This window comes from Labrus bergylta, chromosome 13 (genome assembly GCF_963930695.1).
Source record: "Labrus bergylta chromosome 13, fLabBer1.1, whole genome shotgun sequence".
Classification (NCBI taxonomy): Eukaryota; Metazoa; Chordata; class Actinopteri; order Labriformes; family Labridae; genus Labrus; species Labrus bergylta.
This window is the reverse complement of record NC_089207.1, coordinates 10,402,129-10,430,115: the sequence shown is the minus strand read 5'-3', so window position 1 is coordinate 10,430,115 and position 27,987 is coordinate 10,402,129. Positions and strand designations below refer to the sequence as shown.

At 40.9% G+C, this 27,987-nt stretch overlaps 1 protein-coding gene across 1 annotated transcript; it reads right to left on the bottom strand.

Annotated features, from left to right (window-relative positions):
* Positions 1–119: 119 nt before the first annotated feature.
* On the bottom strand, positions 120–26,104 carry wars2 (tryptophanyl tRNA synthetase 2, mitochondrial). The gene is made up of 6 exons (XM_020632009.3): positions 25,987–26,104; positions 12,636–12,896; positions 8,867–8,947; positions 7,605–7,687; positions 7,070–7,188; positions 120–3,311 (listed from the first exon to the last, which is right to left on the bottom strand). The coding sequence occupies exons 1-6, from the start codon at positions 26,089–26,091 to the stop codon at positions 2,863–2,865; spliced, it is 1,098 nt and encodes a 365-aa protein (XP_020487665.2). The 5' UTR covers positions 26,092–26,104; the 3' UTR covers positions 120–2,862.
* Positions 26,105–27,987: the final 1,883 nt, after the last annotated feature.

The following is a 27,987-nucleotide window of genomic DNA, read 5'->3' as shown; positions in this document are numbered from 1 at the left end:
TAGGGAGACACATTAAACCCAAATTAAAGTAAGAATCAACAGAAACACACAACCAAGAGAGACAATGGAGCCGATAAACTGATCGGAAGAAAAGAGGGAAATAATTGAAGAAACAAAGGAGAAATTCATTAGATTTATTCCTCATTTGATTCATATGCTCTGAGGCTGCAGAAGATCTCTACAAAGCTGCCATTATGGTAATAAATTAATGTGTATCCTCGGAGAGAATGACACCCTGTGTGACCTACTCTGAGTAAAGGTTGAGTCTGATCGTGTCAAAGTGTTTTTTCTTTATTTAAGTCGCTGAAGTAAGTGTGCATACACAGCTGTATGTGTTAAGTGCTGTCTGCAATTTGAGCTGCAAACAGAAATTCAAATCATCAATTTAGCTCCAGAATATTTTCGTGATTCATAAATTTATCTTTTCTTTTTTTAGATAATGGAAAATCTCACTGCAATTTCCCAGAGTCCAAAGTGAGGCTTTAAATTGTTCCCTTTTGTAAAGTTTGTGTTTCAAATGTAATCAGCTATGCGTGTGTGTGTGTGTGTGTGTGTGTGTGTGTGTGTGTGTTTGTGTATTCTCAATAAGAGTTGTTACAGTCAAGACAAGGTTTAGCATCCATCATCTAAGAGGAAGGTTTGAGTTTTGTCAGCATACATCAGTGTGTCTCAAGTTTTAAAAAATCAGTGTTGATTGAATTAAAATTGAAGTTTTGAATGTAAATGCTGAGCTGCAAATAAAAAAAAGTCTCCTCTCATCTTTTTTAAATAGTATTTTTAAAGAGACAAAAGCAACACCAACAAGCAGATAATTCCCTGTGACCCCCTCCCCCCCACACACCTTTTATCCCCTTCATGTCAGTGCTGAATCTGAAATCTTTACCTGCAAAATCTTCAGGGTGTAATGCTCGGTGTTTAAGCGCTGGCGTTCTGACGTTTTCTCTGCAGCTGAAGAGACATTAATTCAGTGTCTGAGGCAGAAATACATCACTTGTCTTTTTCCCCTCTGCTGTGTGTTATTGTGCATGATTTACACTGACTTTTCAAAGGGTAAAAGATGCTGTATGGAAATGTATTTAGTGAGAATGCAATAAAATACCCCTATACAGGTCATTACGGATAAGAGCACGTCCCTTCAGAGGCAAACATGAGCACCTTTTTATATATGTTGATTAAAACATGTCGGGTGCCTTGTCTTGATTTATTTCATTCAATAATCTTTCCATTAATGTCCAATTGTCGCAACACAAAACCTCTCGAGTCGTGTTTCTGCTCTCCAGAAAGTGCACAACATGACGACGCCTCCTTCAGGCTCATAAATATAATTCATCTTTTAACTGCCTCTGACTTTTATGTCTTTAGAATTTATTTGAGACCAAATGTTGCATTGTGCACATCTGTAGAGGCATTTTCTTTAATTGGTACTTTTGGTATTTTCACACTCCTCTAATTTCTCTTGTTTCTTTGTCTCTGAAAAACACGTTGGATTAAATGTTTTTTTTTGCATGAATCTGTTTTGAAGTATTTAAATGTGTAGAACAGCTCTCCAGCTGCATTTATCCAACCTGACTCTTATCTGCAAAAATGTGTGTTTTGGTATTTCTGTTTTTTCTCTTTGTCAGAGCAGATTGCAGGTTGGTGTAAAGAACGTAGGATCTCACTCCTCGTGACTGAGAGCCTGTTTACACTTGGTCCTGAAACATCTCAGACATAATAAAAAAAAATTAAAAAAACACAAGCAGTGAGTCCAGAAACATTAGCGCCCACGTCTGTGTCTCACAAGTCTCTCTACAGGTAATGTATATTTGTTTTTTCACAGGCTACCTATGGAAAGAAAAAGTTGCCATGACTAATATCCACATAACTAATCACACTGTTGAGGTTGCAGGACAAAGTCATGAGCTTCCTGCATTAGATGATTCGATATTTTCCTGCAGTGTCATTGGTCGGGATGCTTCAAGTTCAATCAGTATGACTAAAAGTGGTATGAGGGTTTGTTTACGTCTGTGTTTAGCACGATGCAGATTTGATCTGGTAGCCACACATTCACACATATCACCTCTTTGGATCTGAGATTTGTTCAGGTGTTTTTCTGAAGTTTAGCGACATATGGCTGAGGACTAAAGCATCAAGACAAGAAGACTTCATACTAAAAAAAACTCCTGGTGTTGTAAATTGCAGAACAGCCTTAAGCCCTTTCCTCAGGTCTGCCCTCTCTGTCTGACTCCTATATTTAATAATTGTATGTTTTTGTGATTTTTTTAATTTTCTATTTTAATGTTTCTTTTTTCCTCTGTCATGATGCTTTTCATGTCTTGTGTGAAGCACTTTGAATTGTCTCGTTGTTGAAATGTGCTATATAAATGAACTGCCTTGCCTTTAAGTCCCGCCTCAAAACTTATTTTTATATGTTAGCATTTGAGTCCTCTGCTCCTGAACACACCATTTCTATCAGGTTCTCTTAATTGCCTTCTTTGTTGTTGTTTCTTTATCCTTATAAATGTTGTAAACTCCTGTATGTTGTTTCTTTAATGCATCGTACAGCACTCTGGTCAGCTGCTGCTCTTTTTAAATGTGCTGTGTGACTTGCCTTGACTTGTATTTGGGGAAACAAACAGCCAACAAAAGAAGGTGAATAAATAAACATCATAATAAACAGACTCCTCGTTCATTTCAAGGAGACAAACTCAGAAGGCAAAATAACAAAGCTGCTCCATTCATCCGTTTGTAGTCCGTTGATCTGTTTTCACATGTCACCAGCACGTTGTGAGGTCATGTTTGAGAAACGCGAACAGTCATGGGAATAAAAGGTGTCACCAGCAGCATGTCGTACTGAGCTCAGCCTGTGGTATTAATGCAGGCTCAGCAGAATCCCACCCTGTGTCTGACCTCCCTGAGGACCGGAGCAGCCAGTTCTCGAGCCCTGCGTGCCCCCTGATCCAGCACCTCCTCCAGGTGAGCCCTGTCCCCCCTCAGCCTCTCGATCTCCTCTCTGATGGGCGTCAACCTCTGGATCACAGCCTCCGTAACCAGCTTCTTGTACTCTCCCGTGTCCAGCCCTCTGGCCTGCTGCACCGCCTCCTCCACGCCGATCATCGCCATGGCGGCGTGGATCGTCACCAGGTTGGACACGCCCGGCCGCGTCTCGGGGTCAAAGGTGACTTCGGAGGTGAAGTCGGTGACGGCGCGGCGGATCTTGAGGGCGATGTCGTCAGGAGAGTCTGTGACGGTGACGGTCGCCATCGCTTGAGGGTCAGATTTTGACATTTTTGCAGAAGGATCCCGAAGAGACTTGACTTTTCGTGTGGAGCCTGCGGACGGAAATCAGAATGAGAGATTAAATAGTTTGATGTGAAAAACAAAATGATGAAGCAGCAGATTGATGAGTTTACCAAATCCAGAGTTTCTCAAAGCCTCACAGGAACAATTTAGTCTGTTAAAAAACATGCAACAATCCAATATGGCCATCACTTAAATATGATTCAAATATAGATTGAAGCAACTCCTTTAAAAAAAGAAGAAAAAAGCTCAGTGCTTCAGTGGTTTGTCCGTGACTGATGTTCAATCAGAGCGTCTTTACGTTCAGACCTTTTTTGTCCCTGGAAGGGAAATTTGATTTACAGCAGAGGGTCAAAACCTGGATTGTAGTTTTAATTTCTCTTGCAGAATTCAGCATTTTGAATTCTATCCAATTTGTTTAAATTGATCTCAGTTGTTTTAGTAATTGATTAAAAGTGTTTTTAATGTGCTTGTAATCTCATCGGCATTGGAAATGAGGAAATGTCCCTTTAAGAATAAATAAAGGTTTGAAAATTGAATTGAAAAACACATTTGAATTTATTTATTCAATAGGAACAATTCAATTTAATATAGTTTCAATACAAAGCATGAAACTCGTGCTGCATAAAGAGTATATAGCTCATTTCCAACTCGTGTACATACTACAGACAGTGCAACACGACCTGAGGGAATACAACCAAGAAAAGAAAACGTAACCGGTAGAAATATAAATAAAGTGCTATAGCGTTGAAGGAAAGTGTGGTCAAGGTTTAAAGAAGATTACGTTCATTTTTTTGCATGAGACCACGACTGCAAGTCACAACTCACGCAGCGCCGTGTCAGAGTCTTTGTTTATGGAAAAAAGAGATGCAGATCCTGAGTTTAGCGTGAGAAGCAGAGAGCAGGACAAGAAAAACAACATTAAATCATAACGGCATACGATGAAGTTTGGGGCTGTATGTAAGAAAATTTATATTAAATTACTTTATTATCTAAACATTTTAAATCACAATCTGTTCCGTGACCTCGTGCTCGACTGTGCACACAACTTGTTCTCTCTTTATTCTCATAATATTCAGACTTTAGCCTCTCAATCTCTCGGGTTATTCTTCTATAACAGGGCTCTATCCTCTGTAGTAATGAAGAGAATAAATCACTGAAACTGCAAAAGGAGATGACAACCTTTAAAATCTGATTAAAACCTTCAACATACCCTTCAATCTGTCCATTCATTTTGTGCAGATCATATTATTGTGATATTTAAAATGGTGTAAGTAGTAGTTAGCAGAGTCTTAAAAGAAGTTGAAATATCAGGAGTTTTCTGTAAGAGTGAAAAGCATGTTTGCCCTATTTGAGTTTATTCTTTTCTTAAATATGCATTGTTGGATTTCAGCTGGTAAACTCGAGTTTTTATTAAAAGTGAGACGATAACTGGGATGAGAGAGTGAGGAATGACATGCAGCAAAGTGCCAGGGGTCGGAGTTCAACCGGGGTCGCTCACTTCGAGGACTGTAGCGTCTGTACATGGCGTATACAACATAACCGCTAGGCTAACAGACGCCGCGATTAAGAATAACATTATCTTTACATTAAGTCTTTAAACTCAGATTCATACGAGGAGCTGGTTTAAAAAGCTAAGACACACAGTCTGCATGCAGGGACAAAAGAAGTGTGTGTGTGTGTGTGTGTGTGTGTGTGTGTGTGTGTGTGTGTGTGTGTGTGTGTCAAACATCCCAGTGTGAAGCAGACGTATCTTGGTGTGAAGTGATGAAACAGACTGCAGGAGCCTGGATTTCCTTTCCTGTCTGATTTATCAACCTCATCATTCCACCATGTTGCCAGACTGAACTTTTTCACATCTTCTTCTACTCTTCCACATCCTCCCACATACTCCGACCCACATCCTCATACTCATCATCGTCTTTGAGAAGTCTTCTTTCATTCAAATACAAAAAAAAAAAATCTTTGGTTGGTGGTGACTGGCAACTCTTTGGTTTCCAAAGACAAAAAATAAGGACCCACACATGCACACACACACACACACACACACACACACACACACACACACACACACACACACACACACACACACACACACACACACACACACACACACACACACACACACACACACACACACACACACACACACACACACACACACACACACACACACACACACACACACACACACACACACACACACACACACACACACACACACACACACACACACACACACACACACACACACACACACACACACACACACACACACACACACACACACACAAAAAGCCTCTCAGAAGTCATCACGAGGACATCGCCCCCTGATCTATTATCACTCTATTATTGTGATCGGAGAGGAAGACGATATCTCTTTAATCAAAGCTGCACTGCACACATGACTGACTCCATCTTGTGCTTTCATGATGCTAATAATCAGCGAGGATGAAACCCCGAGCATGTCCACCATGTGTGTGTGAAACTGTCGGTACAAACTGGAGGACAGAATCATTTCAAATACAAATAATGTCAGCCTGTAGGAGGACAACTGTGTCCTCTAGCTTACCACTGGATGGGTAAAAAAAACAAAACATGACTTTCACCAAGCTGGTGAACTGTTGAACTGGCTAATGTAACTTTCTGCTGATAAATAAGAATGCAAAATCAACTTGAATAATATGAACGAGGACAAAACTTTAACACGCTCCCTCATATGTGTGACGATGTTTGTGGCATGAGACAGGTAAGATCTATCTTAGAACAGCCGGCGATGTTGTGCTCGGGCTCTGGTCACTTCCTGTCAGCACCTGTGTGTCCAATAAGACTTAACGCTGTTTGTTTGCACTTCCTGACGTTGTTTCCTCCTCTCTAGATCCTCACTTGTGTTGTACGTACTCTCTGATTCTCATCATTTTCTTGAAACTTGTTTTATTTCTAGGTTTTTATTTCAAAAAGGAGCACACTCAACAGTGAGACAGTTTTTAAGGTGCACGACCGCAACTCGACTAAAGAGAGACAGAAGAGTGGGCGCACTGAATGTCCTTCAGACGATCTGTTATCTGGTGGAGCAGCAGCGTACAGAACAGCAACGGACGCCTTTCAGTGCAAAGCCTTCATCAACACCGCAGTGTGCTGACTTTTCTGTCTCTTTAGACTTTTGATTTGTCTAAATGTATTTATGTTCAGAATGAGACGAGGTGACACGGCTCTGATGTATCAAAGGAACTTCCTGTAAAGGATTATTAAAGTGTTAACCAAACTTTGTCTGAAATTGTTCTAATAAATACAATTTGAGGGAATCTGATACAGACAAAAAAAGGATAAAAGAATGATGGAGATTTAATTTAGGAATCACAGCGGCCCTCTCTGAACTAATATGTGGAAAAAAAAGCTTCAATACAACGTGTTATAGTCCAGATGAAACATGTCATTACTGGAGTTAAATGAATGTGATCGAAATGGAAAAAAATAAATAACATAACTTCTACTGAAGCTGTTTCTTCAGGGAGTTTTAAAGGAGATTAATGAGAAATTATGATTTACGTTGAGATTGTTTCGGAGGATTTTACATGTATAAAAAATAAATCTGAATATTTTTAATGCAGAAAAAAACAGAAGATAGAGCAACAAAATACTGGACCTAATCCTTAACTCCCGTAGAATTTATTTATTTTATATTCTGTAGCTGGAATATAAAAGTCTGTACTTGCTAAAAACCTATCATGTGCACGTGAGCTGTGTGGCCTGAACACGTGTGTGTGTGTGTGTGTGTGTGTGTTCTTACTGAGCAGGGCGGCGGGTTCAGGGAACAGATCTCCGTAGCGGTTGTTGAAGATTCGAGCGAGATCCTGAGCCAGCTCTAAATGTTGGACCTGATCCTCTCCGACGGGGACGTGAGTTGACCTGCGAGACGAGAGCCGAGAAACACGACGTGAGCTTCATCTCCTCGACGAGAGGCGGCACACACTGACAGCACGGGAGATAAAACACACAACAGGATGCGAGCACAAATTGGACACACTTGGAGCAGACTGTTTCGGCGTGGGGTTGGAACCTCTGCGACTGTCAGTGTGGAGGAAGAGCGCCATTAATTCAAGCTTTAATAAAACCCAGAGAGCGTTAGAGATGAGCCTCTCTGCTGCTCTGACCTTTATTCACAGGAAATTAAGTGTCGGTTGTTTTATGGTTCAAATAAAGACATCAGTCATGTCGGTCATTTTTAATGTGGAGTCATGAAACCATCCACTTCAGTTATTAGTTTAAGAAACACTGAGCAACAGAAACATGGACGCTACAAACACGGCGTCCTGACATCTTACTTGTAGAGCAGAATATCGGCGGCCTGCAGGACAGGATATGTGTAGAGACCAACGCTGCCCTCGTTCTTCTGTTTGCTCTTCATCTGCAGGAAAAATACAGAAGAAGGAAAAACAGTATGAGTCGAGAGAGAAGAGATAATAAAAGGAGAAAAACTGAATACAAAATAAATAGAATCACACACACAGGAGGGATAGACTGACTGGAGTTGACCCCCCCCTTCCTGCGCACCCCCCCCACTCTGAGGGAGCCATTCTCACTCGTACGAGCTATAGCTTTCCAGACAAACGTTGCACGGGTGAGTTCACGTGCCATGTTTCCACCATGTTTAAGATCCACTCGGGTGGTGGGTAAACTAAAGGTGTTTTCTATGAAGCAGTGGGGAACCTTTCTGGCTCCCTCTCTCTGCCTCAGCATGTATTAAAACGGCATGACGCCGGGGGAAAAAGAGCCCTAATTGTTGACTTTTTTGAGAAGTTTGGCAGGTGAAAAAGAGAAACTAAATGATAAAAACAGACAACAGGGATGCTGGATGGATGCCGGAGAGACAGAGGGAGTGGAAAAAATGGAACATTATTTACAACTATTAAAGTGAAGTCGAGCGCAGTCTTTGAGTTTATAGCAGCTTGATTGTGAAGCAGTGAGGGCACAAGGGACGTGTGATGCTTCAAATCAATAAGAAAGTATAAAAGGAGCTGGCTTCAGCCTCTCAGAATACTCCTTAAATGTTTTCATTCACATGTACAAAAAGTCGGTTTTAAAGCTAGTTTAAAAAAGTGTTTTATTTCTTTTTTTGTTTCTGCCTTGAATCTTAGACTGTTTCTAAGTTGTTGTTGTTGTTGTTTCTGGTAAATGCATGACTGTGTCGTCCCCACAACCACCGCCGTCTTCACTCATGCACGGCCTGCTCCGACCTCCACCTCAGCAGGAAGGACGTGCAGACAACAGGAATGCGAGGAACACAGAGGAGAAATCTATCTTATCACATCTCCCTCTATCCCATTTTTCTGGGGTCTTTTTTGCATGCTTTTTGTAAAGCGTCTCAAACTATTTGTTATGAGTTGGTTTTGCAATAAAGATTGATTGACTGTAAATGTTAGTCTATGTAATGTTTCCTGATTTTTTTTTCTCCCATGTAACTCCACACATGGAATCACAATAATCCCAACATGCTGTCATTCGTCTCCTTTTAATTTCATGAATAAAACGTTTTAAAAAAAAAATAACAATATTGAATCCGTCCTGTATGAATCTTTTATCTGACCTTCCACTGGGGCAGGTGTCGGAGGCGGGGCATGCTGGTCAGACAGCTGAGGATCCAGGAGAGCTCTGCGTGCTCCGACACCTACAGGATGAGAGAGAGGAGGGAGGGGGCGGAGACTTTCAATGTCACTGTCAGGAAAGAATGACCTGTCAAAATATGAATGGAAAAAACAGAGACACACATTATATGTTAACAGTGCACTTCATACTCCTTACATGTTTCACTGTGATTTTGTTTTTTGAGGTCTACTCCTGGATTACATAATGATGCATTTTAATTCTGACTCTTACTTGTGTTAATGCGTTTTCTGATTTCTAACCTGCCATTTATGATCAGTGTGATCAGATCAAAGTGTCCACATGTATTTAAGATCATCAGTTAGGAACTCAAACCTGCTCCGTCTTAATTACAGGAAGTGAAGTTTATCTACAGCTACACAAACACTTTTTGTTGCAGACCCGGCATTTTTAATTAAGAGAGGCAGACATTGTTGCTGTGTGGTTTGTAATTTGTAGTTTATTTTTTTTACGTTCTCATTTATATATGTCATTCTGCTTGGCTGTGCATTCATTTAACTGTCAGTTGTGAAGGCTGGGTGGGGCTGGATTCCAGAAAGTATTCAGAAAGCAATAAAAAACAAACATACATTTATATACATGCATATCTATACACAGACACATGTATCCTATAATGGACCTGTCCTTAATTCAGCCCAGACACAAAGATAAATGCTCCACCACAGAGGAGAGATGGATCCTAGGAATCAATTAAGACGACACATTAAACAAACACAGATGAGGGGATAAGGGGATGAGGGGATGAGGGGATGAGGGGATGAGGGGCCTGCCAAGGAGACAGCTGTAGGGCAGGAAGAGGGTGACTCCCTAACTCCTCCAAGTGGCAGAGAAGAGAATTGCAATCCAGTCTTTGCTTCTCCTCATCTCAGTCACTCCTTACAGAGACAGGTGCGTCTGTGTACACGTCTGTGTTTACTGTCCACACAGACAGCTTTTAATGGCAATAGGAGAGAGACACATGCATTGTCAGTGTAGATACGTTGTTTCATTTTCAGTTTGTATGTTTTTCTTAATTTTATACACCTTGAAATGAATTTGCTGATGAACACACTGTTAACTTACCTGCTGCATTATGACAGCTTTAATAAAAGTACTAAGAGATAAGGAGTTCAAAATAACACCTCTGTTGGGGGGGGGGGGGGTGATTATAGAAGGAAATATACCGTCACTTTCTTTGTAACCACAAGGGACTCCTGCTGATGACTAATTTTGACTTTTTCTTTGATTGTTTTTGGACTTTTAACGCCTTTATTGTAGAGACAGGACAGTGGATAGAGTCAGGAATCTGGGCATGAGAGAGAGAGCTTTAATAAAAGTACAAAAAACAACAGGAGTTACATATAACATCTCGGTGTCAGCATTTTGTGTATGTGTGTGTGTGTGTGTGTGTGTGTGTGTGGGGGGGGGGGGGGGATTATTCAAGGAAATCTACCATCACTTTCTTTGTAACCACAAGGGACTCCTGCTGATGACTAATTTTGACTTTTTCCTTGATTGTTTTTGGACTTTTAACGCCTTTATTGTAGAGACAGGACAGTGGATAGAGTTTTTTTCCAAGTGAATCCTACTGATGCTAATGTTGACTCATTTAAAAGACAAATAAAAGTATTTTATATAAAATATCTTCTGCACATTAGAGTGATTTATTAAGCCATTAAACATATTTTTAAATTTTAAATGTATTTTTAACCAGCTGTGGTCACTTTGGTGGTTATAAATTAAGTCACCGGGGGCGCATTAACCCTTAAAGCTCAGGGGTCACTGCTCTGTAAGTTTTGTGTTACACTGTACATCAATGTTCTTTCATTTGCGTTGTTGTTGTTCTTTTCTGTTACTCTCTGTTGTGTGTAAAGTGCTTTAGAAATAAAGAACTATTTAGCGATAATCAGCTAATAAGACAGTAACAACTCTTGTTGTTTTAGTTTAGCTGAAGGTGATTGATTTTTTTATTGAATTAAATTAATCAAAAAGTATTCCCCGTTGGATTGAAATAATTTAACAATAGCAGCATGTTGTGGAGCGGTGGATAAATGAATCTGGATGCAGCGCTGCTTGTGCATCTGGCGGCAGTAAATAACCAGCGACATATCCGCTTTCATGGAGTGAAATGTGTGTGAGGATGCAGGAAATATCCTTCTGCTCAGCAAATTAAAGTTTATGGATGCTGGTTATACTGCCATCCCTTCTCTCTCTCTCTCTCTCTCTCTCTCTCTCTCTTTTTTTTCTCTCTTGTTGCTTGAAAAGCATTCTGGGGAGCGTGACGTCAGCGGCAGACATCAGGGACATAAAGAAGGATTTCTGGAGAACACGTAGGGGGTCGGTGTTCATTACATACTGCGGACAAACAAGAGATGGGACAGATGTCGATGACAGCGCCCAAAGGGATGGATGTGGTTTTGAAGTGCAATAAAACTTGAATATTTAAAAGCTTGGGAAGAATGCATCACACCGATAGAAATGCTAATGTTACGGATGATACACTGATAGCGAGAAATCCTCCTCCTTCTTTCAGGATAATTCCATAAAACCAAGAAGATTTGTGGATCTGCTGTTTCATTCACTTCCTTTTTTTGTGCAGCCGAGTTCAGCTCAACATCAGATCTTCTCTTTTTTTTTTTTTTGCAATGAAGTTGAGTATTTTCTTTGGGCAGTCGTCGTATTTTTACATGTGGAGCAGGCGTGTTCGACAGGAGGGTCGTCCTCGCTGCCAAGTTATGTGGCATGAAGTTAAACGGGAATAAAAATAGGACCGTGAGTGAGTGAGAGTGTGTGTAGGGGAGGGGCGTTTGGCAGAGAAATTCAGATGGACTGAACTTAACTCACACACAGACGTTCACAGCTTGTGAGAAAAGAAAGAAAAGAAAACACACATTTTATGGAGGGATAAGCAAACAGCTGTTCTGATTCCCTCTTCGTCCTCACAGTGAATGTAAAGAAATCCTGAAGAAATCTGTGGTCTGTTCTTCCTCGTCCTTCATGTGGCCAGAGCCAAAGGCTTCTTAGTGGTCTTGAAGCTTAGTATATTTTTATAGCCCCTGTGAATTTGCAGAGCGTACAGAGCAGATAAGAATCAGGAGCGATCAAATAAGCGGTTTCGGGGGCCGTCCCACATGTCAGCAGGTAAACATAACCGAGTCGACAGAAGTAAAAATAAACAGCCAAAGATGGCCGACCGTCTCCGTGGAAAAACTTGGAAAGAGACAAGAAGCTGCATTTGAAAAGAAAAAGACATATTGATTCATAACACTTTCCTGCTTTAAAGCTTGTCCACTGCAGCTCTGATCATTTTAAGATCTCTGTTCATTTGAACTACGTTAATGTGAGGAAAAAAGGCGCTTACATCAGCTAAGTATGAGTGCACAAGCATATAGTATGTTACAAATGAGTGTTTCATACTTGATCTTGTAAAAAGATAATGCTTTTCAACTCTAGAAATGAGAATAATTCAGTTTTCTTTGTCACTTATCTGCAACTTCAAGTTAATGTCATTGTAAGGCGATCATTTCCTCCATTGAAGAATTGATTGATTGGCCTATAAAATGTCTGAAAATGGAAATCAGTGTTTCCAAAATTGTAATCACTTTTTTCCATTTCAATGATGAGTGAGCTATTGGATTCACTGTTGCAGATCTACTCAATTGTAATCGTTATAGGGGCTCATGTTTATGACTTGACCAGCTGGTCCTGCTCACCCGAGACTGCTGGAACAGAATGGCCCTCTCCGGGTCGATGCCACAGGCCAGCAGGCTGGCGGCCATATCCAGTATGTTGCTCCTGAGCTGGGCCGGCTCCTGAGGCTGGGTGATGGAGTGCAGATCCACGATGCTGTACAGGACTGAGGGATACTGGTTCTGCAGGGCCACCCAGTTCTCCAGGGCACCCAGGTAGTTACCCAGGTGGGGAACCCCCGTCGGCTGGATCCCAGAAAACACCCGTCCACCTCCTGGAGATTCCTGATAAAGAAGGTGAATATATCCAGGGTAGATTAATTTTCAGATTTTAGATATATGACATTTGTCTGTGAAAAGTGCTGTATAAATAAATGTTCCTTACAGAGGAGAGGAGAGGAGAGGAGAGGAGAGGAGAGGAGAGGAGAGTTAGTTTTCTGGAGTGGAGGGTGGAGGTGAAAAGGTGAGAAAGTCACAACTGGAGAGAAGCCTGCAGGGACTAAAGTGTCAGTGTTAAACTCTTGGCAGGTTGGAGGCCAGCAGTCGTCATGCTTGTGTTACCGTGATGCTAACTTTCATGGCTAGCACCTCTGTTCTCTCCCAAACACATCCAGCACAAAGAATGCATCACCTCAACGGCCAACAATAACCATTAACATCCATTCAGACGACTTCAAGGCCTCTGTAACCGAAACAGGAAAAAACACTGAAAGGCAGAACCACAAAAGTAGATCAAATTTACGACTGAACCTACGGCCCATCACAGCACCAACATTGTACCTGTAGATTGGATAGCAGCTGCTTTTTTGACCCCTCTGAAAGAAAAAGTATGAAGACTAGTTTTGTTTGACTCTTTGGACAAACATTGTGTTTCTCTTTCTGCACAGCCCTGCCGGCCAGACCGCCTCATTTCTTCTGGCATCGACCCACTCCACTGAACATTGGCTCTTGAATGGCCCTGCTGGAACACAGCTTTAACCACCGCTTGTGGCACCAAGCACCACATGATACAATTAGAGGGCAAGCGGAGCGGCACCTGTCATGAGACATGAAACCGCAACTGCATAGAAAATGTTGGGCTTCTTCACCGAGGAGGTTACACAGTAGATTGGAGTTTAGCAGAGCAGGAAAAACACAACGCGTACAATGTAACTTGGTGTTTTGTTGGGCAGCTACAAAGACAAAGTGCTTGGCGCAGAATGAACTGCTGGCCATGGAGAACAGAGTTAAGTTCCCGGTAGAGGCTTGGCAGGGCACTTTGACTCACAGGTGAGAAGGTGGTGAGGGATCATGTTGTACGTACATCTTAAACCTCCACATGCACAAAGGTAGAAGTAATACTATCCACAAAAATCTAGGATAAAAAATGGGCCAGCACAAACCATGACCCATCAAAAAAGTGTTGGTCTAAAAGTAAAACCTTTTGGAGGGGAAAAGGGGTTGCTGTCAGAGAAACCATTGAGGAAAGATTCGACTCAATCAAGGAAAGTTGTGTACAGAATATCAGATGTAAAAAGTGAACATTGTACTTCAATTTAGCAACTGCACTCAGGCACAGGGATGCTTTCGTTTAGTTCCAACAAAGGCATACCAAAACACGCAGATACATTGGTTGTAAACCAGACATTCTCAAAAATCAACATTTCTTCACCAATGCTTGCCCTAGATTGAAAAGTACAGAGAAGGTTATTTTGGGGAACATAAATGTCTGTACAAAGTTTCATGGCAATCCATTCAATAGTTGATGAGTTATTTCAGTCTTGACCAAAGTGCCCATTGACCAATCCCTGCACTACTCTGTACATGACTGGTAGTGCAGTGTGCAGCTTGATGAATCAAGTGCATTGCAGCAAAGGTACAGTTGAGTTGAACATTTTGCCAACCCAAACATGTTGGCCATATCTTTCTGACAGAGCCACAAGGTAACAATGAAATGGTCCCATGTAAAGGGATAAAGAGGTCGCACTTCTTGTTCCATTTCAGACTGAACAGGTTACTAATAACTTGTTTTGCAAAATGGCAAAAGTTTGAGATTCTGAATGATTCACATAATCCTGTTCAGTAATTTTACTTTGACCAGCTGAACTGGAAATGCAAATGGTAACTTTTTTATGTTTACTTTAACCTAAAAGAGAGAAGAGGTCGACAAAAGCTTCAAAAAGTTATATCCATCAACTACAAACTTTTGATTCTCTGACATAAAAGAAATATACAGTAAGTCTTGAAGCAGATACTGTTACTATCAGTTGATCATTTTGAAAGTAAACGACCGGCCACTCGAATGAGGTTAAGTTTGTTTTAGCCGGACAGAAGAAGTGTTGAAGGGTTGTAAACAACACCAGCTGGACAGAGGAGCCCATTTTGAAAACGTCCCCCCTGGAAACCCATGGGATCTCAGTGTTATCACCTCAGATCTGACTGCCGATTATATGTTCCCCGGCTGCACTCCTCAAGGTTATCATAACTAATCATTAAAACCTGAAGCTTTCAGAGGATATCCTCTTCAGTCACTGCTGAGAAAGCGGTTATCTTGACAGCTAGCTGAGCTACATCACATTCAATCTGACTGAGGGACAGGCTGTGCACCGCCTGAAGATCAGATAACAGCTGCTCTCTCACCAGTGTGGCAGAGAGCGTCCCCATCTCTTGGCCCTGAGAGATCAAATAACAACTGTTCTGAGGCCAGCATGGTCCACAGAGTCTCCATCTACTGGCCTGAGGGAGCCGATCACTGCCCTGTAAGAGAGAGGCAGGAAGGAACTGGGTGCTTATGTCATTACCGACGGGGTAATTGCACTGGAGTGCCATTGATGCTGAGAGCCTCTTAAGAGGTGTCAGGATTGATTTGGGTGTGGACGGGGCCCCGAGTCTGGCTCATGTGTGTTCTCACCTCGAGCTGACACGCCAAACGCATGTTCCCCTTCTGCTGCAGCCCCCAGGGGAAGCCATTAGCCATGCAGACATGGTAATAGTGTCATTTGAGCCAATCGAGTGTCAAATGAGAGTCAACGCCACGGCTAACTAGCCACTGGGCAATTGCACCAGCGTGCATAATGCTGCTTCACCACACACCTCCATGTTACTGTTGGTCAGAGGAAGGTGTCTTTAAACATGTGCCTGTTTGGTTGGTCTGGAAGGTAAACCCGTGGAACTAAATCAACTGCTGCACGATGACAGAGGAGACGGGAAATGTTGTAAAGCAATTAATGTCGGTAATGAATACTGCAGTGTAAGGCCAAGAGTAATAAAATATTATCATCAAGCATACTTCGGCGATGGATGAACAGTATATCTAACCTGTGAGTTGTTTATTTTAGGGCACAGAACTGTTGACACACTGTTCTCTGACGGTTGAAATATCCCAAGCATGTCGTGATTCTGGCCACACACCAATTGCTTGTGATGTCACAGCAGGTGTTCTCCCTGATAACTAGTGATGGACCCCTGCTGCGACATCAACGATAAGGTTTTGGCAAACTGGACAAACCAGGACACTAAAAACTCTTCTTGCTCAGTAAGACACTTTGAATTTGAAAATTTTGGCAGCAATGGAACTAACTGTACCATATAACGTACCAGCTCATAATTTTGAGGCACATCAACAAAGTCTGTGTACTTTTTAAGAATAGTTTATAGAATCTATAAAAAAAATATATATAGAAGAATCTAGCAAAATTCTAGCACTTGTAGGGGCTGTATTTAGGTAAAGTGGGGCTTAACTGGCATCAGCAAGCGTACATGCTGATCTGGAGTCAGTGTAAGCATGGTGAATGTCTATAAATGATGATTAGCCCTAAAATGAAAGTTATTTTGAGTCTGTGAAAGATTAAGTCTTCCAGGCATGTGGTCATAAACTAAAGATTGGGATGAATGAAATGTTGAACCTATAATTGCTCTAGGTTCATAGTTGACCAAACTTAAAACAATTGACTTGTCTCACACAATTTCATGGTGATTAGAGATGCACCAATTCTGAAAAATCAAGATCACTAGAAAAACGTGTATAAAATAATTTAGCTGATTATTGGTTTTGGTAGAGATGTTTTATTGGCTCTTTATTATTCTCCATGTCTGTTTTCAAATGAGCTTTGTGATAGCCAATGTTTAACTGACACATTGGAGCTTCCTTAATGGCAATCCATGACATTTTAGAGACAATAACTGAAACATATTAATCTACCAGAGAACTTAGTGGTAAATATTCAACTTCTTGGAACAAGTTTGTACAAAATTTTCTGCCAATCCAGAGAAAAAAAGTTGAGATATGAGAAGTGAAAATTTGAGATCAATTTCATGACAATCAAGTAGTTCAGTTAATTCACTCTAAAGTAAAATGGTGGACCTCAGGCTGACCAACCAGCTTCCAGGATAACATTGCGACCTCTTGCATATGGCCTATAGCAGAAATTGGCTAGGTTTTCTTACCAAATTTTAGCAACAGCAGGCTGGACTGGATGCTCAAAAATACCTAGTTAAAAACTTAAAAACAAATTTGAGCTAATTATCAGAGTAAAGTCCTAGTGAGCAACATCATCGGCCTTCTCCTATCATCCTCTTACTTCCCTCTCATTTGGGGGACGATGACATAAGGCAGACACGGCTTGCTCTTTCCTCATATTTTACATTGACAGAAGCAGAGAAGTCGTATTACATCGTCGCAAAGGTGACGAAAGATTGTTTCATCCACGTCTGCCATGTGCTGCATGCATTACAAACCATGTGTGTGTGACATTAACGCCAACAGCTAGAAGGTTACATACACTAAAAGGCCATGTTTTCACACTTGCGGTACTTTTCCGGGAATATGTGTTCATTTGTCTGCGTGTGTATGTGTGTGGTAATCTCCATAGGGATAGAGGTCATGTACAAACACAGACGTTCTTATTTCCACACGTGTTATAGTCTTTGCCTACATCAACATTAGTAAATCTATGAAGGTGTCCGTCCATATGATTCTGACAGCTCACATCAAGGATCAACACTGGTGGAAAGAAAACTACCAGACAGCAAAACAAAACAAAAAAAAAACTACACTGCTGCATTTCAACAGGAAGCAGTATAATCAAAAGGAAAAGATTCACTTCATCTGAGAATAAATGGACTCTTTCCGTTTTGAAGTCAACACTAGATTCCACAAAATCTGGTGCAGGGTTATCATGAAAACACCTTTCCCCAAGTCCATCCTTATTTTAGAACTACTTAATTGCTGGAACTGAAGGACAAGTGTTTCAACTATTATCTAGACAATCTAAGTGAGCGCAAGATATAAAAAAAAAAAAATGACATCCAAGCAGAAGTACAAATAACAGAAGTGCTTGGACTCGATTTGTTCATAGTTTAGGAGTTTTGTCTTGAATCTATACAAGACACAACAATACATGTATACATTATTAATCATGAGACCGGGTGGAGAATGATCAGACTGAATATGCCAGTATAAAAAGATGTGTTTTGAGATGAGATTTAAAAATGGAGAGAGAGTCAATATTACTGATGTGTGGTGGGAGGGAGTTCCAGAGGTTGGGACCAGAGCGGCTGAAGGCTCTGGACCCCATGGCGGGCAAGTGTGAGGGTGGTGCAGTGAGTTGAATGGAAAAAGAAAACCTTAGGCTATGCATAACTTAAATTGCTATGAATCTTCGATTAACATCATAAACTTGTAGAGGTTCATGGTGAGACCATCTTACAAACGGCGGAGGGAGGTGAGGTAGTTGAAAAATGATGTTGTCATAACCCGGCTGGATAACTGTTATGAGATCAAACAGTGCCAGCACTTTGGTCCATGAGATCTGGGGGTTACTTGGCTAAATAGGGGCTATGAAGAATCATTGATAGTCTGACCACCAGAGAGGAGAAGCTCTTGGGCATTTGTCTGTTAATGTACCAAAAATGCATAGTCTTTTTTTAAGGCATCACAGGATGAAATAGTTTTATAAGGCTGTTAATGAATACCATTGACAGTTTTATCATATTCCACATCGACCGTATTACTTTGGTTTGTACCTTCATGAACTACATGTACAATAGATTTGAAGCCCCCACAAGCTGCACAAATATGACTTTTCCCCAGTTCTTATAAAGTGGGTCACTTTGGGTTCCAAGAAAAACATGTTTCCCATGTCTGGCCCTAAAAACTGAATATGACACTCTTCCTGATTAAAGTCTTCATAGGTTGTTCTTTGCTGCCTTCTTTCAGTAGTTCAGTGGTTTTGCTCATTGGACTTTAATGCAGTTTGTGTCACTTTAAGAAATGGTTGTTCTCAACTGTTGGAAAAGAATGTGATGCGAGGGGGTCCTCCATTATAATTATAAAGCAGTTGCAGTTTCCAGCATGTTCCAGCCTTCGGTCTCACTATATTTGGTGTTATTAATCACAGTTTTGGTTGAGTTAGGACTTCCAAAACAGTCCATTTCTCTTCTCTGATTTGTTCTGGGCTTCTTTTTTGGGGGGCTAATTCATCATATCAGAGCCAGGGAGTCCTGGAGTGGCCCACTGACATCTCTCTCACCAAGACTCTGATGAGCCGGGGCCGACAGTCACCAACATTTCACCGAGCCAATTTCAACACATCTTGAAACCCGCCTCTTGGAGCATCGCCGCCTGCCCTGCTGTGAATTACCATCAGCTCTTTGTCGGTCGGGGATGAAGTTCAGATCCGACCTTGGCTGCACTGAGATAGGCTTGCACATGGAGGATTTTCACGGCTTTCCCGCTGGGTGTCAGACATACAGGATCCAGTGTTCCTCTTCTGTCCTCGGCGCCCCTCGCACCCCATTAGCACCGGCATCATGCTGAAATGCACCTTGACACACCTTCCCCCAAACTTCTCTCTATCTTTCTTCATCTCTGTCTTTCTCTTGCTTTGGGACCTGTTAACGCTGGCGACCAACAGAGCTGCACTTCAGTCAGGTACCAGAAAGGAAATGGGGTTTACTGTATTACCCCCCTTTTATCCCTTAAAGCATGTGAGTACCCCGCGTGGGAACACACCACAGCTTGAAACAAAGTGCGTATGACCACAGAGAAAACATGCATGTGCAAAATTTATATAAATTAAAACAAGCAAAAAAAAACTAAGATATGGAGAAAAAAAAGTGATGAAGAAGGCGATGTAGTAAAGAAAAAATAAACACAAATCAAAGTGAGACTAAAGTCAAGACTTGTGCTTTTTCTTTTTTTCCTCCCGATGAGTGTGTCAAAGGGGGAGCAGAGGGGAAGGCCCAAAAGGAGCGTTTGATTAAATCTGCGGTTGACGTGTGGGACAGGTGAGATTGATGAGGTTCCTCTGAGTTTCACACTGTGCGGAGAGCAGGGGTACAGGAACAGAACGCTGCAGTGTGGCGGGCCAGGGCTCGGGGCCCGCTCGCGCCGTGGGGTCCCTCGGCTGATTAATGGGACTGGAGGCCCTTCAAAAACAGCACTCCCCGCAGACAGGGCCCGACGGTGCTCCAAAAATAACCAGGCAGGGGGAGGCAGTCAGAGCCTCCAGCACTAACAGGCTGCAGCTTCTGAAGGAACCAGACTTCAATGTGACCTGGGGGCAGATAACCAGGAGGAGCTACTTGAGACAGGAAGCTGTAATCTGGCTCATTAGGAACTAAACGTTTAATGGCTCTTCGACTTTAAGGGAAGTGAAAAACACAAGTGATATGGCATCAACTCTGGTGTCTTATTTCCATATTTCATGAATCTCAGAAGTACTTGGTTTGGTCTGAAAAATGTCAGAAATCAGTGAACAATGAACCTCAATGTTTCCAAAGTCCTCAAGTGTATTGTTATCCACAAGCCAAAAGTTTTTAGTACAGAAAATGTTCACTTTGACTCCCACAGCCCATAGTGAGTCCAAAGAAATATGAACATTAACGCATGACAAGCTTGTGCTGTGATTTACTGAATTATGTTGCAGAATTAAAACTTGGGCTAAAGATCAACTTTATGCAGACGATCCTGGGATTTCTGTGTTAAAACCCTCTCAGTGTCTTTTGCAGTGGCAAACACAATGTTTTCTCTTGAGTTGATGCTGAGGTCAAAAACAAACGCAAAACATACCTGTAGTTGAAAATAATTTACAAATCATTCCAGCTACCTAGACTAGCTAAATGTGCCTGAGGAACAGCAGTAATATTAACAGCAGTTTTATAATCTTTCTCCCACATGACCACTGACTTTTCTGTTTAAAGCAGCTTTTCTAACAGTATGTCTTTGCAGCTGTGTGCAGCTGGAAAAGCAACGACTAGGCTAACTCATTTTTACTTTTCTCACTGTTAAATAAACACATTCATGTCAGAGCTACTTGTTTCTGTTCAGTAGGTCCTTCCAAAATTGGTTCAAATAGTTTCATTATACCACTTCCTTCTCCTGTGTTGACAATAGACATGTTTCATTTGATTTCACTAGCAGGAAACAAATGACTGACAGGAGAGCTAATGATACCTGAAAAACCCATAAAAGTCACAACACAGCAAAAAATAACCGGCACACACTTCATAAATTTATCAATATGTAATTATGGTAACACTCAGGGCAAACCTCCATCGGCACTTTGTCTGTAATTTCCCATTGCAAAGGAAAGTCTCTGTTGACCCGAGTGCAGCTCAATGGCAAAACACCAGATACTCGGTACGTTTTAATTAAAAATGTCAGACGCTCAGCAAAAAGCGCTGGATCAGGCACGGGCTAAAAAGGTAGGAAAACTAGCGAGATTCCCCAGGCAGCACTATGAGCACAGCTACAGGTTGATACTGTAATTCAACAAAGCCAGATTTGTCATTTTAAAAAAAAGAATATGTTGACGTATAGTTTTAAGAAATGGGTAATGTGCAAAGCGCCTGAGTGAGGGCCCTGCCTGGAGAACAACTATGACAAACCTAATTACACAGAGGGGGCTGCTGAGAATTAGCGGGCTTTTCTGACAGTTGAAAATAAATAGGGCAGTTAATGAACGTCCTCAAAGGGGAGGCCATGTTTCCTCGCTCTGGCCGGGCTCTCCCATGTGGTGCAGCAGCCGCTCTAATGGTTTTAACTGACACCCGAGTAAGTGAATTTAGAGCAGAGGAGAACAGAGAGGCAAATTACAAGTCACTTCCTCTTTCCTGGAGTCAACGGCTGACATGACTGATATCAGTCAATAACAGGACCACAGGCGAGGGAGGGCTGGACGGGGAGCGCTGTGTTTACAGCTGACATGAGGCTGGATGTGGATGTGAGGCAGCAAGGCAGTAGGACGTATAACTTTCTATTCCAACACTAAATGATGAACATGAAGCACTCCAAAGATATTGGTTGATTCATCAAATATTAGTCAATATTTTCTTAATCAAACAATAAAAGTCAGGGGGACAGGATGTTCACACATGCAGCTTACCCAACCATTTTCAGGAGTTTTGTGGACGTCTAAATAGGGCTTCAAAGTCATTCTATACGTTATAGTCATAATAGTAAAGTTGTAAAGTGACTGTTTCTTTGGATGTGAATTAGGGTTAGCCGACTAGTCTAAAAGGTAAGAACAAGCTCAGAAAACCGTAAAAATTAAGCACAATGTATTAAAAAAAAAATACTGGATGACAGTGTCTGAAGGTATAAAAATGTCAATTTGGTTTGCTGAGTGTAGGTAACGTTAGCAGTGCTAGCACAACCAGCCCTTGCAGGTTAACACACACACACCTGTGCTGGTTATACATTGTTCTGGTAATGTTGTTCAATGACCTCACAGAGTCTTCTTACAACTAGATTGAAATACTACCAAACAGCGCTGTTCTAACGAGATGCTAGCCCCTCTATGTGCTTGTTTACATCCAGGCTGTAGAGCATGGACAGAAGGCCCAATCACTGGTGCTGGAGTAGAGCCGAGTGGCTGTGTCACAGTTGAGAGTATTGATAATATTATAATTCTGGTGCATGACTAGCAAGAAAGACGGTTAGTCAGCCAGTTGCACATCCCTCATCTTGATGAATTCAAAGTGTTAAAAAATGGCACACACATTAAAAACCCACAATAAAATCACTCCTACTGACATTTTCTTGAGATGTGAAAATCATTTATCGACTCTTCATGTGAGAACAGTTTATGAAGCAAATTAGAGCCGTCTCACAAACATGTCTCTGTCAGGATTCAAAGCATGGTACACAGGTCACACTTCATCTTTGTGTCAGTCCGCTGAGGTTCGGTGACTTTTTAAACACATTTTCCAGTGCAGAAAAACGCCTGACAAGCGTCTTGTTTGACGCACATCACACCTCAGGGCATTGTGAGCGTGCCGCTGTTTGCACTTGGCCTTCCACATTTGGAGAAAATTAAAACAAATGAAAACCAACACTTCATTTCTGATGTTATTGCTGGTAATGAAGCACTGCTGTGATGCTTTTTTCAAGCCCCCCCCCCCCCAAAAAAAACCTCCAAACTTCCTCCCCTCTCGTCGCACACCTCTTCAGCCTCTCCAGAGACGTCCTCTTAACAAAATACAGACGGGACGGCGGTGAACGTGCATACTGTATTACAGCTCATACATCAACCAGCAACGGGGCTTCAGGCAGATGTTTGAGGTTTTTAACTGCAGAGTAATGCAAGAACAGCTCAATAATTAGCACGGTTGTTGTACTGAAACGCGCAGGTTATTCTTACGCGTGCCAGGGGACTCGTTGTTTGCCGTATCACCTCATTTGTCCCTCCAAAGCTGCCGTGCAATGAAAGAAAACCCTCAGCTGAGTAACAAAGTGTGTTTCTCCGCTCCACTAAAGTCAAAAGGCAAACACAGGGAGTGCTGCTGAGGATGTGATGTCACATGACAGGAAAAGAAATAAACTTCGGACGAGAAAGGACGAAAGTTTTAGTCACAAGTTGAAACTTTTTTTAGTCCATCATTAAGACACTGACAATGTTCAAAACAGAGAAAGGAGGGATTCAGACTCATGGAGGGACTGTATTACATTTAATGGATTCAACCTTTTTAATGGAGAAGGGCATTTTACTTCGCCACGCCTTGTTTAGCTCAACTTCAGTTTATGATTTCCTCTACTTCCCAGAATGCATTTCCCCTAGGGATTGGGCAAAACCATGTTCTCTTTCATCTGTTCTGAAACCTTCACACTTTTTGATTTTGAGGTTTGAAGTCTTTGAAAACCCTTTCTGCTGTCAAACTAAAGGCAGATGCTCTAAATACAAAAAACGTCCTGCCACACATATTCCCGATGTTTGTAGCAGTGAATCGGTTTGAAGAGACTGTAACACTTGAAGGCAATCGACAAATCCTAAAAGTATTACTTTTTCCCTTGCAGATTTGACCACAAGAGCTGCACTTTGAATCACAGCCGAAGGGAATCTTTGTAAGATTAAAGCCATGGAAACCTCCTGCTGGTGATTTCCTTAAATTAAATACTTACATTTAAAATAAGATACATTTAAAAGGAAAATATCATCAGGACAAACAACTGTAACAATACAAAAAGATCAGAACTTGCTAAACCATTCACCAAAGCGGTGAAGTTTTTCTTTATAAAAACTGGCACCACCATGACTGTTATCACAACAACAAACAAAAAAAATATAAATTTATAAATCTAAGAAAATTCTTGATTTAATAACTTACTAAACTTGCCAGAGATTATGTGTTAATGTATCTTCATTAAACACAACCACACCAGAGTTCTCTCTAAATGTAATACAGCCTTAAATGAGTCATCATTTATATAAATATCTGATCAATGAATAAAGAACAAAACTAATCATCTTAACAAACATTCAGAGCTAGATTTGACTATTTCACTGTTTAAATAATCAACATGAGGGACGATGGAGTGCATTTTAATGACAATTACTTATCTGAGGTAAAGGTTCTGCTGATGTTGGAGATGGTTTTAACTCACTAAAACCCTTAAAAAGAAATTAGGAGTGTACATGACACAGACTAATCCTGAATTTTTTTAAGGCAACACAGTAGGGATGTAAAAAAAAAATCTTGATAAATCGAGTCAAAGATGTCAAGGTTCATATCGGTACTCTGAAGAAAGAATCTCAATAATATGGTGAGCGTCAGCAGCTGCAGAGCAAGATTTAGAAACTGAGGACGCACCACTGTCTTTTAAATCGGCGGTGTGGAAGCATTTTGGCTTCCCCAAGACAGAAAATGAAAGAGGTGAGAAGATTACAGACGAGACAAAAACTGTGTGCAAATATTACAAGAAGACCGGGAACTACACAAATAGCACAACCAACATGATGCAGCATTTATACCAAAACGAGAAGCTCCAATCACCTCCTCTTGTTGAGTGAAAAACAGACTAAAGCGTGTTTCACAGCCCCTAAAGGAATATTTTTCAGTCATCATTTATCTACAGTTTCATTTTGTAAAATAAATCGTGAGAGAATCGTATCGTGAGTTGAGTGAATCGTTACATCCCTACAACACAGATATTGATAATTGTGTAGCGTAATAGAATGGGTTTGTACTCATTTCCATGATTAAAGACACACAAAAACAAACTTTTTGATGTTTTGAATTATTAAATTTGGTCATTTGCAGATTAAAGAATAATAGCTGAAGAATGTATTGAAGCTCAGTTTGGTCTGAATCTTCTTGTGTGTGTGTGTGTGTGTGTGTGTGTGTGTGTGTGTGTGTGTGTGTGTGTGTGTGTGTGTGCACTCTTGAAGTTAGAAAGAAGAAGAATATTGTAAACAAGATATTTGTTACTGACGTACAAACTTGTCAGTGCGGTTTGGAGAACAAACTACGTAACTGAGACAACCCTGCCTTAAACATACGGCTTTAAAGAGCACAATTATTCTTTATTCATCTAGGTTAGCACACACAGATATGTAAAAAAAAAAAATCTGAATAAAGTACCACTGACCCAAGCTTTAAATATAGAGTACTACATTTGATGAAAGAATAGGTAACACACACCTGATTTTTCTACTCTAAAAACAGCTCAAACTTGTTGGCTTGCTTGCTATTCTTATGATTCTAGCGACCAACACTATTATGAAACTTGTTTATTAAACCAAATGAATCTCAAACAAGTCATCAACATTGTCATATCACACCTGTATATGTAATTACACCAAATACAGCAAGTGTCATCTTATTTGAGTGCCTGCTAGTGAGTCAGGGAGCATCAGCATGTCTTGTAAACATTGAAAAACCAACACAAACCAACCAACCAACACAAAATTGACAAACACAAAACACAAATTGTATTAGTTTCCAGTCATATTTAAAGTTCAAACTATATTTAAACTCATTAGCAGGTGTTTAACAGGGTGGGGAGTGAGTAAATAAAGACACTAATCCAGCATGGTTTCAGTCTGTGTGTTTCAGTCATGCAGACAGACTGACATCTTATCCACACATGGAGGCTGTTTGTGTCCGCAGCTCGTACCTTGTTTCCCGTACATGTCCCAGCGCACAGTAACCTTTTCGGAGAGTTAAACTTCTGAATTGTCCTGAAGAGATGTTTGAAATTTGTCCGCACGGAGAGCGCCATCTTGGTTTGTGACGTCGTACTACGGGAGCTCTGAAAGGACAAGGGGCAGAGAATCGCATGTCATTTAGGTAACGCGTTAGGAACTGCGAACAGTGTCATCGTGAGATCATAACAAGAGTGAAATAATGTAGCTGATGTAAAAAGATACATTTCTCAAATAAAGCTGTGAAATAAAATATTATATCAATAAATGCAGGTACTTTATAATATGAGCATTCAAAAGATTAAATCTTCCAATAAACATTTTTAAAACGTATCTCGGTGTTTTTAAATGCTTATTCTTGAATTTTGGGAAACAAAAATTTTACAATTAGAAAAAAAAACATTTAAGATTTTCTTGAGATGACCCTAAGACACAAGCCGAAAAGTGTTGCTCTAGTTTTTTAATAAAGTTGATGTTGAAGTGAAGTTGAAGTGTTGCTGGAGCTTTTTTCTTTTTTTTTTAAGCCTTTCCCTCTCCATGCACCTTGGTAGTTGGTGAAGTCGTGCCAGAAATTCCTCTGCTTCTTCAGTACTAAGATTTTCTTCTAAGATTTGTATTTTCACCTCTACATATATAATTTTTTTGACAGTTTTAATCATTTTTAAAAAAATAACAACGAACAATGCCCTTCTTGGGAATGCATGGTTTAATGATTGTACTTGAGAAAATGCACCCACATTTTTAACAAAACAACTAATAAAAACCTTCTTGGACAATCAGTAAAAGGTAAAGTCATGACGGAGAAAACAGCGCTTTATTTATGAGGTCATAAAAGAAAATGTATTTTTAAGTTGTAGGTCATTCTAAAACAACTGCGATGTTAGAAAGATAATCTTAAAGAATATGCATCAGTGCTGATTTATATACCCAAGAATTCATAAAGTTAAAAACAAACACAACCTTGACCACCTACAGCAGTTTTATGCAACATTCGCATTAAAGCAGCAGTAATATTAATCCAAAGATGACATCAGAATCAGTTAAAATAAATAAATCACTCTCTCTCTTTAAAATTCAGTGTAGCAGAAACACAAATGACAGTAACACCAGTTTAAAAGTGACAGAATGGACATTTCTGTTATAAATGTTGCTGTTGCTTGAGCTCATATATTTGCAGGAAAATCATTCCCTCAGTCTTTTCGTTTGGACCTTCCCTCTCTTTGCTAAACCATTCACCAGCTGCCTCTGCTCTGCATGCACGTCTGAGCCCTGTGCAGCCTATATGGAAGACGAAGATATACAGCTCCCCTGCACCACATGTACAGTAGGCTATAGAAATGTGTCAGACATGTGCGGTTTCCTCTTGTCTGAGGTCTCTATGTTAATTGGGTGGTGTTGTGTCTAGCCTGGCTGCTTCCTTAACAACAGAAATTTCCCAGGGAGCAGCTGCAGAACGCCTCCATACCTCTCCTCATTACAAAGTGTGGATGTATAGGTATAAGTGATTATGCTACACGCTGGGTAAGGTTACAATATGTTTGCAGGGCACACTGGCCGCTCAGACCTCTTGTTTCTCAGACATCTGCTCCTGATTTTTTTCCCCTCCATCTTTTGCATCTGGTTGCATTTGCAGCAACAAAATACAGACTATCATTCCATATTCATTATTATTTCCCGAGGCGGTGAGGCTGGTGGTGCGTTAGATTTAGAGACCTGAGCCGGTATATTCTCTCACGCCTGGGTGATGGGAAGGCTGGTCCGTTGAGCTGAGACTTGAGTTTGTATGCATCCTGGTGTGTGTGTGTGTGTGTGTGTGTGTGTGTGCGCCGTCAGCTCCTGTTTCCTGGCCACCCAGTAAAGGTTGGTCCTCCTGTTCTTTGTCTCATCTCTCCTCTTTTTTGTACCACAGATTTCTTTCCCATAAATCAAAGGTCTTGAGATTTACCCGCCTTTAATTCCTTTATTCATGTGTA

What these genes read in the sequence shown, in the direction of transcription:
- wars2 (XM_020632009.3), bottom strand. Translation starts at nt 26,091, where the DNA reads ATGGCGCTCTCCGTGCGGACAAATTTCAAACATCTCTTCAGGACAATT. An exon ending in GGACATGTACGGGAAACAAG is followed by an intron (nt 12,897 to 25,986) that starts GTACGAGCTGCG and finishes CTTCTTTATCAG; the next exon opens with GAATCTCCAGGAGGTGGACG. An exon ending in TGAACCCGCCGCCCTGCTCA is followed by an intron (nt 3,312 to 7,069) that starts GTAAGAACACAC and finishes TTCCGTCCGCAG; the next exon opens with GCTCCACACGAAAAGTCAAG.